Below are 13,592 nucleotides of genomic sequence, written 5' to 3' on the forward strand. Positions count from 1 at the left end.
TATTTCGACCTTCAGGCTAGAGAAATTTCAGTTGCCTTCGAGTCGAGCTACAAGCCGGTCGCATTTCTCTAACAAATTTCAAAAATGTATCAAAATTTTTAGTTAAAAATGTGAGTATGAAGAAAATACACTCAAAGTACAGTCACCTCATAGCGCGTACACATCGTTACAGCGCTACACTGCCGACGGCACAAGGGTTGTTTCCTCGCAATAATCCGAGGAATCCAAACCAGGAAACGACATTGATCGACAATATAACTCACTACTCAGAACACGATGCTCCATAACTGCCGGATGGGCACCAAACGGAGGCCCAGTTCCGGAGGATCATCCAGCTGCAAAAACCATGACACCGGACTACTTTCTTAATGGAGCTACCACGAGAAGGATATACACTAAAAGTTGCAGCACCCCAAGGCGCGCACACATTGTTACAGCAACAGTGCCAACGAAAAGTCGGCACACGGCTTGGTTCCTCGCCCGAATCCGAGGAACCTAAGCCGGGAAATGACGTTTATTATGATTCGCCACATCTTCTACCACCATCCTCACTACTCATGAACACGATGCTTTATGAATGCCGGCCCAGTTCAGGAGGATCAGCTGCAAAAACCATAACACTAGACTGTAAAAGTACAGTCCCACCAAAGCGCGTACACATTGTTCCAGTTACGTTGCACAAGGCTTGGTTTCTCGACGTTGATAATGATTCGCCACATTATCACGATGCTTTATAACTGCTACTCCGTTGAATTGGCGACGAATTTACATACTTTACACATTGCACGTTATCTATTGCGATTTACAATTAGTTTTGCCAATTAACACTACTTAAAATACGCAGAATTTGAAATTGAATTTGAAGTAACACTAAATACACAGAAGCGTACACTAAAAACACCACAAAAACAGGTTATGAACAATGTTTTGATAGGAACACTACACACAAGCGTACACTGAAAACACCACATGTTGTAGCAAATACACTGAAGACACAAATAAAATATTGTATGGCTCAACCAAAAGAATAACAACATTGATTTGTTGAGCTAAAAATGCGCTTTATTGCAATCTTGAATTGAGATTTTAATACATCTTAATCGGCTGCATGCGTTTCATGTCGCTGACTGTATTTGGATGTGTTTTGATGTTTGTAGGTTTTTGTATTTTAATGTAAAGGTGGTCTCGTTTTATGTATGTATGTATGCAAGTATGTATAGTGACATGTATGTATGTAAATACTAACATCAGTTGGTTTTTCGTTTTTCTATGAATTCCGTTTTCAAAATTTGTGTTTCGTTCATGGTGCATCACATGCATGGAGTACAGTAGTCAATGCCTAAATGGTCGAACAAAGCTCAAAGCTTTGACAAAACTAGGTTATATGTTGGAATGATATATATATATATATATGTATATATATATATAGATCGAGCTTAAGTACGGCCAATTGCTTAAGAAGATGAAATTAAGGACACAAATAAGGTTCAGCGATTTCAATGTTACTCGTTTTCGAAAGGGATTTGATTTCTGAATTTGTTTTTTTTATTGAATTCTGTTGCTGTATTCTGTTTTCTTGTTTCTCGTTTTATTCTAGTTAGTTTTAATTCTACCACAAAATATATTCCTCAGATACATTAATATAACTACTTAGAGAACATCATTTAACTTAAATAGTTCTTGGCAGTTATTTTTTGCATATTCATATTTCATAATCCGTTCTGCTTTAAAAATATGCTCTTTTCATTTTCCGCCGTTATACATATATTTATTTTCTTGCTTAGCTCCAGCTTTCCTTCGATTTGATTAATGTACGATATTTTGCGACATAAATACGCATTTCTCTCTTTGATAAATATACATATATAGATAGATATATAGTGTATATTTATATTCATATATTAAAGTTAGGCATGACATATGCTTGTATTTCATATAATTTCTTTCATTTCCCACCCCCTTTTTCCACCGCACACCGGTGCATCATTCTCGAGTGTCAAATGGCATTCGGAGGATATCACCAGAACGCCACCTGGCGGTGGGGACGCGCACCTTGCCGCCTTTATTTTTCGCTTGTTCTTTACATTTGCACATTGACAATTTTGTAGTTTAAGTTTATATCGCTTTTTCGTGTGTGTTTTTGTTTGTTTCAAGCAAATTGGCATTAAATAATTAATTTTAATAATTTTATTAAATATATCTACTACGTTAATAAATGTTTGAGTGTGTATGTTTGTGTATATCGGTGAGTGTCATCAATTTGTTTTCCGCATTTTTGATTTCGCATGTGTTTCAAATGGCTCCTGCTGTTGCTGTATTTTTTTATTTTTGGATGCTTAACATTTTTCTTATTAATTGGCAGTGCAAGTTCTGTTTTGCGTGTGGCTTTCGCCAGCTTTACATTTGAAATCATCGAATTAAGGCATCGAATTAATTTTGCACAGAAAGTACACACAATTGAATAAACTTGCAACGCAAAATGGTAAAGGGAAAACAAAGTGGTATTAGTGGGCAATGGTAATCGAAATGAAAGTGCGGAAATCCTAGATGGCGGCCAGCGCAGAGATCCTTCCCAAACCGAAATCAAGCTTTTTATGTAATGAGTGTATTTCGATCGAATGTGCGGTATATCTGTGTGTTTAATTGATTTGCTTGTTTTGCTCTATATAGATACGACGAGTTATGCACTATATAATAGCATATATATATTGTGTGGTACCCTAAAAATCGATCTCGCTTTTCCGCTGTCCTCCACTTTATTCTCTGTGTGTTCTCCCTTCGCATTTTTCCAGACTTTAGCCATTTTTTAAACACTCTTTGTCTGCAATTTGCCGCGTGTGTGTTTCGTTTTTTGTGTGGTGAACTCGCTGCTTTTCCCGCCGCTGCCGCCGCCGCCGCCGCTGTTGCTGCTGTTCCTGTTTTCCTGATCCTGTTACGGGTGTGCTCCTGATTAATCAGCCCATCACACGGACAGCCCTTCAGTCCCAGCCGTTCTCCTTGATCATGTGCGCCAGCTCAATGATGAACTTGCCCTCCTTGTACTTTTGGCTGGACTCGTAGGCGTGCTCATATTTCCAGCCCAGCGGCGTCTTGCAGCACTCGCAGTAGATGTCCGCCACCGCATGGAGGCCGGTCAGGAGCACCCGCTCCTCCGTCTGGCCACAGGCCACGTTCACCACCGAGTTGAACAGATAGGCCGGTCCCTGGCTACCCTGAAACGACTTCGATATGAGCTCGTCGTGGGAGGCGAGGTGGGCGCGGCAGTGAACACATGAGTATGTCCGATTCGTGGACGGTAGATAGGCCTGAAACGTCTTCACCATCGTGACGTATGATATCCTTTGTCTCTTTGGGCCTCTATATGCGAACGTTATAGACTGCAAATCTCCTGCGATTGTCTGTCCTAAAAGTGGTCCTCGTTCTGTAAACAGGAAGTTGCTAATCAGTCATTGGTTCACAGCAAAACAGTCACTTTTACTTGATTTACAAAATGGTGTAGGGTAAGCCGAAATGATCGTGTGGTGCAAGCTTGCTTAGTTTTGGTTTTTATTGTGATGTTTAGTCGGTTCACGGGTGTTTCAAGCATTTTTAAAGCCAATATATATTAACTAATGTGAATTTGTAATGTTTGGTTTGGAGAAAGTTTTATATACATACATATAGATACTATTGTCAGTGTGATTTAAAGCGTTACTAGTGTTTACTCCTTACCTTGACCAGGACCACAACTAAATCTTCCAGTTTCGGTTGCTTTGTTAACTGTGCACTTTGGCTTTATCCGCTGCAATGGGCTCGGCTTTGGGGGCGGATGCGGAAGGGGCGTGGCCAGCAGCAGACGCAGTAGCAGCAGCGGTAAAACCTGCCGCGGCTGCTGTCATTGAACAATGATTTCTGCGTTTCAAGTCACGTGCCGCGTGCGATTTTTGATTCGAATATATCTGATTTCAATTCCGATTCCGATTCTGAATCCAATCCCGATTCCGATGCCCGGCTATATCAGATTTCCAGCCAAAGAATACTGCAAGTGGAAAACAAAAGGCGAAATTAATAATGCATATGTTTGTTTGTTTGTTATATCTGTTATGCAAAAAGCTGAATTCGAGCCAAGGAAAAGCAGAGCAGAGCAGAGAAACAACAGCACAGAACCGAACACAACAAGTGTAAGAGAGTGGGCCATAATATAGGCTATGTGGCTTTGGCTAACAGATATGGCTGGGGCCTTTCCATTATTGATTTCCATTTGCAATCCTCCTTGCCTCCGGCGCTGGTAATTCCAGTGGGCAACCCACACACACACACATGGATAATTGCCGCCCCGGAAACCAAACAAAGCGCAGCAAAAATGAGACAGCGAAATAGACAGTCCAGTTTGCCAAATCAAAGTATACCCTGTAATCGAGAGGAATTGAGATACAAGGCCATTCTTGTCAAGAAACTCAGATGCTATTCACTTTAACACTATGCGGTTTAGGCTTTAATAATGTAATGACTTTTATAAGAACTATATTATGACAAAAGTTATTGCTTTAATAATAGCACAGCAAATATATATTTTTTGTCTTTAAAATGCTTGATCTCCAAAGGTCTCCCGGATGACGCCTCTCCAGTCTTTGTCGTCGGGTTAGCCAGTGAAGCCGCTAGGTGGTTGGGAAGTTCATTACCGTACAGAACTAATGGGTGCATATCACAACTATATCTCTTTTTATATGGAAATGAATGCAGAACTGCACCTTAGCTGTGGTTCTACATCCACCAGATGGATCTGGAGAAGCCAGTGAAGAACACCCTACCACGAGGAGAACAGTCTTTCTATTAGCGCCTTCGAGTGCTAAATGATTAATGGGCGTAGCAATGCCATGCGGTAAACACCGAAATCAGAATTGAGTATGAATCCATTTGGGGACCAGGTAGGGCGCCCATTTAAATGGGGCTGATCTCGTGGCAGCCATGAATGGATGCGAATGCCCATGAATAATGTCCGGATTCCGATTCCCATCTATTATTCATACCAGATGCGCGCCTTTGATGTGTTCTTTGTTCCCACTAACTCCTGTCAAAGTAGTTAATTGTTATTCACTGACCGCGTCGATGTTTACCGATTGATAAGCGGTATATTGGAATATGTAGAGGGGCTTTGGTATGAGGAAGTCGGACGCAGACAATGACCGATTAAACCTATAGATACTAGTAGGTACAAATCAATGGGCGATACAGTGGTGGCCTGCAAATTTGGCAAACTGTCTAAGTACATACATACATACATATGTACATACATACATGCATATGGAATTGTGCATAAGTTTATCAGTGGTGAAGTTTCCTAACATCACATAACATGTTAATTTAACAATTACACAATATAACGATTTTTTCAATACTTTTTGTAACAAAAGTTACTAATATACAAGTTACTAATATACATGTTACTAATATACAAGTTACCAATTTCAAACTTGAGATTACCCTGCGAAAAAGGTAATGTATAATTGGGTCCCGTTCCCCGCTGCACACACTCCTTTATCCGCCCCTCCTGCTGCACACACTTCTTTATCCCAATGCCGCCTCTGCTCAATCTCCAAATGCAAATCGGCTGCCGCTGCCGACGTCGACGCTGCGCCGCTGCCTGCGCCGTTGGCTTGAACAAAGAAAATGCAAAAGGAGCGAACGGGCAGAACAAAGAGCGAACGAAGGAGAGGCGGCGGGAGCAGGAGAGAAGAGTGAGAGAGAGAGTGGGTGCAAAAGGGAAATGCACTCGAAAGGCAGACAACAAAGAGATCCAAATTGCGCCCTTCTGTTCAATTAGTTAATTAATTAGCACTTTTGCCGGGGCAACTTGATTAATATAAAGTAACAAGAAGTTCACTGAACCACACAGAAAAAAAAAGGAGATAAAAAAAACGTAAACTCACTTGGCGATTTCTTTGGCTCGCTTTACTCAATTATTTCGGCCGAAACAAACGGATTTCTATTCAATTTGTTGCACCTTAATGTTAGCTATTTTGTTTACTTCTTGACCACTCTGCTTCTTCTATTCACACGACAAAAAAAAACGGACAAGCGAAAAGCAAAGCGCGCAGCGCGAAATGCGGATGGCAAATGACGCTGCTTTTGGTACAAAACAAAAAATCTGAAGCAGAGTGGCGCTGCCGATGCCGGCAGCGACGGCGACTGCGACGCAGCAGGTGGCAGCAAAGTCGGCGATAAAGGACAAAATACAAAAAGAATACAAACTAGAAAAGCTCAGAAAGCAACAATTGAACGAAACGCATAATGCGTGCTCAATGAACAAACAAATTACGTGCAATTTACAGTTGCAATCAAGACAGAAGAATACAGAAGAGCCGAACAAGGTGGGCAGGAGGAGGTGGGAAGAAATGAAAATAAGCAAGGTGAGTGCCGTTAGAACTGTAAGCCGTGTTATTCTTATTGCACTCTCGCCATCTCTTTCCAGTCCTGACTTCAAACGTGGGTAGCAACAATTACAAAAAGACTTTTGCCTACATCTTACAACTTAATGTGTGCGACACTGTGCAGGCCACAAATGTACAAACCACCAAACCATAATAATAAAATGACATTCCGGTTTATTATGTTTCAATAGTTACCATGAATCGAAGGGGTCGTATTTTTGTGACAGCCACTGTGCGTGCAAACAGTGCTGGCAAAAACAACAGCAACAAGCGGCAGCCGTGTAACGGTATCGCGATTGTATGCCAAAACGCGACGAAAGCAAGAAAAAAAAAACTAACGGCACAGCGCTTGCAACAGATGAAAACCAGCTACAAAAAAACCGCAAAAAAATAATCTGCACCATCAGCTGTTTGCTTTGTTGTTGTCATTCTAGGTTGAAATACGCATTAATGACCGTAATTATAATTTGCCACAATCTCTGAACTTCATTTGCGACCGATTATTGTTTACTGTTTGTTCTTCGTCTGCGGCTTCTTCTTCTTAGCCAAAAAGTCAACTTTTGCGTTGTTTCTCACCATTTGCTATTTGTTGTTATTTGACCAGAAGGTAGGGTATTGCTTGGGCTATTGGTTCCAAAATAAATAAACGAACTAATTAGAAAACAAATTTTAAAACGCAAGTAGAATTTTATTTACTTTACTAAACTGAAAAATATTTTTGAGGATTATTATGGATGGTTTTTTAATCTTAAATATAAAAATCAAATGCAGCCTTAATATAATGCAAGATTGAGCTTGAAACCTAATCATAAAGATCAGATGACAAGAAACCCTATACTTTTGCTTAAATTAGATTGTACGAAGGGTATACACTTTTCGAAGTTTCTAAAAGAACTGTAACAAAAACAAAAGGAGCAGAAGATGAAAGCGAAGAAGCAAAAAGAGGAGCAACGACCCAACATTGTTGTTTTATGCCGTTTCTTTGCGATGTTGCCATCCCGCTCGCACCGCTACTTGGGGTCAATAGCTAAGGATCGGATCAGTTGTATATATGTTTATATAGACCGATTGCTGTTGCGTCTCTTATCAGAAATAACATGAAATATATTGCGTTGCGACGCCGCTGGCGACTGCGACGCAGGCAGAGGGCAAGACAGCGGAGAAGAGAGTGAGTGAGTGTGTGACGGCGGAGAGAGAGGTAAACAAAAATACACAAACACATACACATGCGCGCTACAGCTGCTAGTTCACATGTGTATGCGGGTTTGTGTGTGTGCAACAAACAAAAAGCAGAAAATCCTTCTCTTCTTCGCTCCCTTTTTCCACAACAAAGTCAGCTGTGTGTGTGAGGAATGAACTTTAAGGCAAGCTTTCTGTTTCCATTTTTTGCAGTTTTTCCAACTGAAAGGCGCAATTTGCTAAGACACCTATACACACACACGCAGAGCCAAGCAAAATAGAAGATATAACAAAACAAACTAGAAAATAAGCAGAGCGAAAAATATATAGACAGCTATCTATACACACAAGCACAAACATGGGGAAACACTGTTGTTTTTCGCAACTGCGTTTCGCTTGCAGGTGCGACAGAGAGGGCGCGAGTGGGTGACAAACTTGGGTAAATGTTGCAAGCACTTACGTCCTGTGTGTTGCTTGTTTGTTTGTTTGCTTGTCGCCTTTCGCTGTCGTTCGCCAACAAACACCTCAGCGCAGAGCACACACGCGACGCACACTCACTCACACACAGGCACAGGGACGTGCACAAATAGCAGCCGAAAATGGCACTCTCTTCTTCTTCACTTGTATAATAATGCAGCAATCTGCATTGTTTCGTTTCTATTTCCAATTGGAATTTGTTGTTGTGCTGCCTGTGCCAGTGGGACCAGGCGATGCGGTAGCCAAAAATATTCGCTAACGCCAGTTTTGAAAGTTGCGCGGTTAAAAGCTGCGTGAGATGCGAAAAAATTCCCAACTTTTATAAATAAATGTAATTAAAAAAAAGAAAATAATAAAAAAGGGATTAAACAAAATCAATAACACCAGATTCATAACAGTAGAAATGGTCGCATGGCTTGGCCATGTAATCACACCGTAATTAATCAAAGTTTTAATCTTATCAGGTAAATTTCATTTTTTTTTAATTATAATTTTTGGAATAAATAGTTTTTTCTTAAACATATAATTTTTAATGTACAATCAAAAACAACATACAAAAAATGTAAGCTGCTGAAATAGCGATGCCAGACTATTGAATTTAATGAATTAGAGTGACCACTAAATATTTATTTGTCATTAATATTTCTTTATTGACTAAGGCACCTTATTATTATTATTAAAACACTCTATTTTTATGTGTGAAGTGATTAAACTATTTATTTGGAAGTGCCTATGTTGCCAATTAAAATGTTGTTTTCTGTGCCTTCCAAATATCGTAAAAACGCGTTATTGCCAGATAACTTTTGTATTCCCGGCTGGTCACTCTAACTGGAACGTTTTTCGCAAAAACAGCGGCTGATCACTGAAGTTTTCTCGTGTTTTTCGCTATCAAACCGAAATAAAAACAGGTGAAAATAACTGATAAATTGAGGGGTAGTCCACTGATCAACTTGCCCGAGGATTTTCAATGCAAAGAGATCGAAATTTAAGCTGGGGAATCGCAATAGCAGCCGTCGCCTAACCTACAAAGTTACATAATTTGGTTATTTTGTTGTTATGCTGGCTGGCTGACGGAGAATGGAGTTTTAATCCTGAATTTATCCTCTCGTTGCAGCCCAACATGTCCTTCGTCAAGAACGCCCGTTTGCTGGCCGCCCGCGGCGCCCGTTTGGCCCAGAACCGCAGCTACTCGGACGAGATGAAGCTGACCTTCGCCGCCGCCAACAAAACCTTCTACGATGCCGCTGTGGTGCGCCAAATCGATGTGCCCTCCTTCTCGGGATCCTTCGGCATCCTGGCCAAGCACGTGCCCACTCTGGGTAAGTTCCATCATTCGGTTCCCATTGCCTCGAGATGGTTATATCACCGCTGGCGAATCTCTTTGCTATTCCAGCTGTCCTGAAGCCCGGCGTTGTCCAGGTGGTGGAAAACGATGGCAAGACCCTCAAGTTCTTCGTCTCCAGCGGCTCCGTCACCGTCAACGAGGACTCCTCCGTTCAGGTTCTGGCCGAGGAGGCCCACAACATCGAGGACATCGATGCCAACGAGGCGCGCCAGCTGCTCGCGAAATACCAGTCACAGCTCAGCTCCGCTGGCGACGAAAAGGTACGAATCTAGTCAAGAAGCTGCATAGAGTAGTGTCTAGAAAGTAGAAAGTGATCCAGAAGGTACAACTCAAACAGACTTTTGATGGAAACACTGATTCCACCTTTCACGATTAACGATTTCCATGTGCCCATCCTTTTTAGTTGATAGACTGCCTTTGTGCAAACATGTTTGCTCTTAAAATGTCGCTTACCCATTCGATATTTTCATGAGCAAACTTTCGTTTGAGTTGCTTTTGCATTCTGTAAATCTTTGAAATATCTCTAAGTATTATTGCACCTTCTGAAGCTATCTAACCGACACTTACCACCGATCCTTTCCTTTGCAGGCCAAGGCCCAGGCTGCCATTGCCGTGGAGGTCGCCGAAGCGTTAGTCAAGGCTGCCGAATAGACGTAATCACCACACAACCGCCACCACAATAAACCACAATCGATGCTTTGTGTCTGAAATAAATAAAACATAACGATCACCTTAAAAAGCCAGAGAGTTATGAAACAATAAAAAGCGAATCATAATATCGTATTAATGACCCGTGATCCACCAGGCAAAACATTTTTTTCTTTTTTTTTCATGTTATGCCGCTAAACTGTGTGTTTATAGTTTATAATATATACAGAGGTGGTCAAAAGTATTTACACAACGAGCTTTTTTTTCAATTGTCAACTAATTGAAAAAAAAGCTCGTTGTGTAAATACTTTTGACCACCTCTGTATATATGTATGTGAGCTGGTGAAGAGAAATGTGTAATATTTGCTAATCTGTGGGACCGTTGATATGATAATGCTTTGGCAATCTTTAATCAAAAATATGAGTGATTTGCATTTTGGCTGAAATGCGCGAAGGGAAAGAGACAAACGCCGTTTCTTTTTCCTTTGCCAATTTATGCAAATCGCATAAGTAGTAAAAACTTACAATTTGTAAATGAGCTCGTCTTTTATCTTAACAAATAGTATAGTTTGTATTTCATCTGGTGCGTTGCATTCATGATGATTCCTTTATAGTAACAAGAATTAATCAATGGCTAAAATTATACTTTTGGCGGATAGAAGATAATCCATTTTGAACCTTTTTATAAAGGCGACTATAGAATTGAAAAAGATAATTGGATTTTTTTTGGAATTGTCTATGTATTTGGTAACAAAAAAATGTGTTGTAAAAAAAATGTCTTAAATTAACTCATGGCGTTGTGTAGGAATGGTAATATGCTGTCGATGTAGTTAGCAGGAAGGTCCTCCGTTAGATGGCCAATCTCTCTAGTAACCCGGTGGGCCGTAGGTCTGGGCAGGGGCGTGGCCGATGGGCAGGGACTGCTCCTCGGGAGCAAAAACGGGTGCAGGAGCGGGATGTGGCACACTCAGGACGGGAGCGGGCGCTGGGGCGGCATAGACTGGAGCAGGGGCAGGAGCGGAGTAAATTGGAGCGGGAGCAGGTGCGGAGTAAACTGGAGCGGGAGCAGGTGCGGAGTAAATTGGAGCGGGAGCAGGTGCAGAGTACACTGGAGCGGGAGCGGGAGCAGCGTAAACTGGAGCGGGAGCAGCGTAAACTGGAGCGGGAGCAGGAGCAGAGTACACTGGAGCGGGAGCAGGTGCGGAGTACACTGGAGCTGGAGCGGGAGCAGCGTAAACTGGAGCTGGAGCGGGAGCAGCGTAAACTGGAGCCGGAGCAGCGATCTCCTGAGGAGGCAGGTAAGAAGCGACTGGAGCAGCCACTGGTGCGGGCACATCGATGGGGGCATAGGCGGGACCGGCAGCTGGAGCGGAGTGCTCATGGATCACACGCACCACCTTGGTGGCTCCACCCGAAGAGTAACCACCGGAGGAGTAGCCACCGGCCGAGTAGCCACCCGACGAGATACCGCTGTCGTGGCTCTCGTGAACGACCTTGATGACCTGGGACACGGCACCGCCGCCAACCGAAGAGCCGCCGATGAAAGAGGGTCCAGCCACGGGTCCAGATGCCACATTCACCACCTTGACAATCTGCGGGGCGCTCTCGACCAGCGGGGCACTCACAATGGGAGCGGACTCCTGCAGGATCTTGATCACCTTGACGGAGGAGGGGGCGGGCGCAGCTGGAGGCAGATAAACGGGTCCAGGAGCGGGTCCATAGCCACCGCCGCTGCCGCCAGAGATGACCTTCACCTTGAAGACCTGGGGAGCAGCTTCGTAGCCATAGCCGCCGCCATAGCTAGCGCCGGAGGAGTAGCCAACGCCGCCACCGCCGCCGCCGCCCTGCTGGTGGATCACCTTGACCACCTGGACTGGGCCACTGGGTCCATGGCCGCCGTAGCCGCGACCGCCACCACCACCACCGCCGCCGCCGCCTCCGTTGCCACCACCGCCTCCGAGGTTAAGGCCGCCACCGCCGCCTCCACCGCCACCGCCGAGGAGTCCCAGGAAGCCAGCGTTGGCCACAGCGAACAGAGCACACATGCAAACGAAGACCTGGAAGGATGGCAGAGTGTTAATCATGTGTCATGGGGCATTCTTCCAGGATGTCAAACATTATATAAGGTTCATTAATTGTTATGTTTTCCAATTAGGAAGTAGAGTTTCATCGCTGGTTTTTTCTAAATCCTTAAAGGATCTTTGATCTTCATAAACAGTATTTTCCAAATGGATATACTTTGTATTGATTTTTCATCTTCTGATATTCTTCAGCGCACTTTGTATTTGATAAAAAATGTATTATGAATATTAACTATCACTTCTTCAGTTCGAAAGAATTTGAACTGAGTTCACTTTGTCACTTTTCAAATCAGTTTGGATAAAAAAATAGGATATTTGCCGGCACAGGACATTGTGAGCAGCTCACCTTCATGCTGACTACTAATCCACTTGATGCGATGATACCAATTCCAAAAAAAAAACGCCTGGAGTGCCGATGAGCAGCGACTGATGTCCGATCGATTGGAGACCAAGTCTTTTATACGATGTAAGCCACCAAGGGCGAACAAAAGGCGTTTCATTAACATTTCCAAACTACCCATCATCGTCATCATCGGCGCCATGATGATGAGCATCATCATGATGGGCTTTCGTTTTCATTTCGATTTTCACCAAATGCTCACTTTTGGACGCACCCAAAAGTGCCAATCCGTGGTTGGTTCTTCCATACCCAGTTGGATTCGGATTCGGATTCGGATTCGGCTACCAGTTTCAGTTTCAGTTTCAGTTTCGTCAAGTCTTGCGCTGCATTTCCCAAATTCCGAATGGGGCTCCCACAATTAGCATGAAAATGAGACGCTACGTTAGTGATAAGCTCGGAATGGGGCTTTCATATTTCTTTTTTTTTCGGCATCTTATGTTTTATGCTTTAGGTTTTCGTTTTCATTTTGATTTTGATTTCGATTTGGATTTTGGTCAATTCAATTTGCATACACGGGCGAGCTGCAGAGCGGTTGCCTCACCAGGCGGCCGGCAGTCTGTCATAAACCAAAGCGAAAACCTAACCCAACCCAACACAACCCAACCCAACCCAAACCATCGCAACCCATTACATTCCACTTCATCCGGCAATTTCAAGGTGAATCCGAATCGGAATCTGTTGTCAACCCGAATCAACTCATTGATGGTGGCCATATTCCATCTATATGCAGGTATTTATATCATTATGCAAGCCATCAGTCGCATCTTTGAGCCATGTAAAACGCATTATGTTGGCCCAATAGGCCAAAGATGTTGTAAAATTGGCCAACGGGTCGGATCAGTGATATCGGTCGGCGCATTTTAAATAGCTACATACTTACAGCAATAAACCGATGTTTATTTATACAAATATTTAAGTTAATCAACTGATATGCATGCACATATATATCCATTTAGAATCATATTTTTACTCAGCTTATAACAACAGCTCATGATCTTTATAAAATACTATCAAATTGTTCAAATTAGTTATGCTTTTCGGTTAAGAAACGC

The 13,592-nt window shown here is 42.7% G+C and overlaps 3 protein-coding genes and 2 long non-coding RNA genes across 7 annotated transcripts; 3 read left to right on the forward strand and 2 right to left on the reverse strand.

Moving 5' to 3' along the window:
- Positions 1-426, forward strand: LOC117147088. Its single transcript, XR_004459829.1, has 2 exons — positions 1-110; positions 173-426. It is a non-coding gene; the product is annotated as an uncharacterized LOC117147088 (long non-coding RNA).
- A 614-nt stretch (positions 427-1,040) lies between these two features.
- Positions 1,041-8,268, reverse strand: LOC117147087 (protein yippee-like CG15309). 3 transcript variants are annotated; one of them, XM_033313853.1, is made up of 3 exons: positions 8,050-8,268; positions 3,712-4,018; positions 1,041-3,421 (listed from the first exon to the last, which is right to left on the reverse strand). In XM_033313853.1, the coding sequence occupies exon 3, from the start codon at positions 3,321-3,323 to the stop codon at positions 2,979-2,981; it is 345 nt and encodes a 114-aa protein (XP_033169744.1). In that variant the 5' UTR covers positions 3,324-3,421; positions 3,712-4,018; positions 8,050-8,268; the 3' UTR covers positions 1,041-2,978. The 3 variants fall into 3 exon arrangements, with proteins under 3 accessions (XP_033169744.1, XP_033169743.1, XP_033169745.1); XM_033313852.1 differs by lacking the exon at positions 8,050-8,268 and adding an exon at positions 5,910-6,022; XM_033313854.1 differs by lacking the exon at positions 8,050-8,268 and adding an exon at positions 5,443-5,460.
- LOC117147089 lies at positions 6,152-6,587 on the forward strand. The gene is made up of 2 exons (XR_004459830.1): positions 6,152-6,389; positions 6,452-6,587. It is a non-coding gene; the product is annotated as an uncharacterized LOC117147089 (long non-coding RNA).
- Positions 8,269-8,870: 602 nt separating the features above from the next.
- LOC117147086 (ATP synthase subunit delta, mitochondrial) lies at positions 8,871-10,222 on the forward strand. Its single transcript, XM_033313851.1, has 4 exons — positions 8,871-8,974; positions 9,181-9,385; positions 9,460-9,671; positions 10,000-10,222. The coding sequence occupies exons 2-4, from the start codon at positions 9,187-9,189 to the stop codon at positions 10,060-10,062; spliced, it is 474 nt and encodes a 157-aa protein (XP_033169742.1). The 5' UTR covers positions 8,871-8,974; positions 9,181-9,186; the 3' UTR covers positions 10,063-10,222.
- Positions 10,223-10,543: 321 nt separating this feature from the next.
- LOC117147085 (skin secretory protein xP2) lies at positions 10,544-12,726 on the reverse strand. Its single transcript, XM_033313849.1, has 2 exons — positions 12,487-12,726; positions 10,544-12,116 (listed from the first exon to the last, which is right to left on the reverse strand). Exons 1-2 carry the CDS (start codon positions 12,490-12,492, stop codon positions 10,926-10,928), a joined length of 1,197 nt encoding a protein of 398 aa, XP_033169740.1. The 5' UTR covers positions 12,493-12,726; the 3' UTR covers positions 10,544-10,925.
- Positions 12,727-13,592: the final 866 nt, after the last annotated feature.

This window comes from Drosophila mauritiana, chromosome X, assembly GCF_004382145.1.
Source record: "Drosophila mauritiana strain mau12 chromosome X, ASM438214v1, whole genome shotgun sequence".
In the NCBI taxonomy this organism is placed as follows: domain Eukaryota; kingdom Metazoa; phylum Arthropoda; class Insecta; order Diptera; family Drosophilidae; genus Drosophila; species Drosophila mauritiana.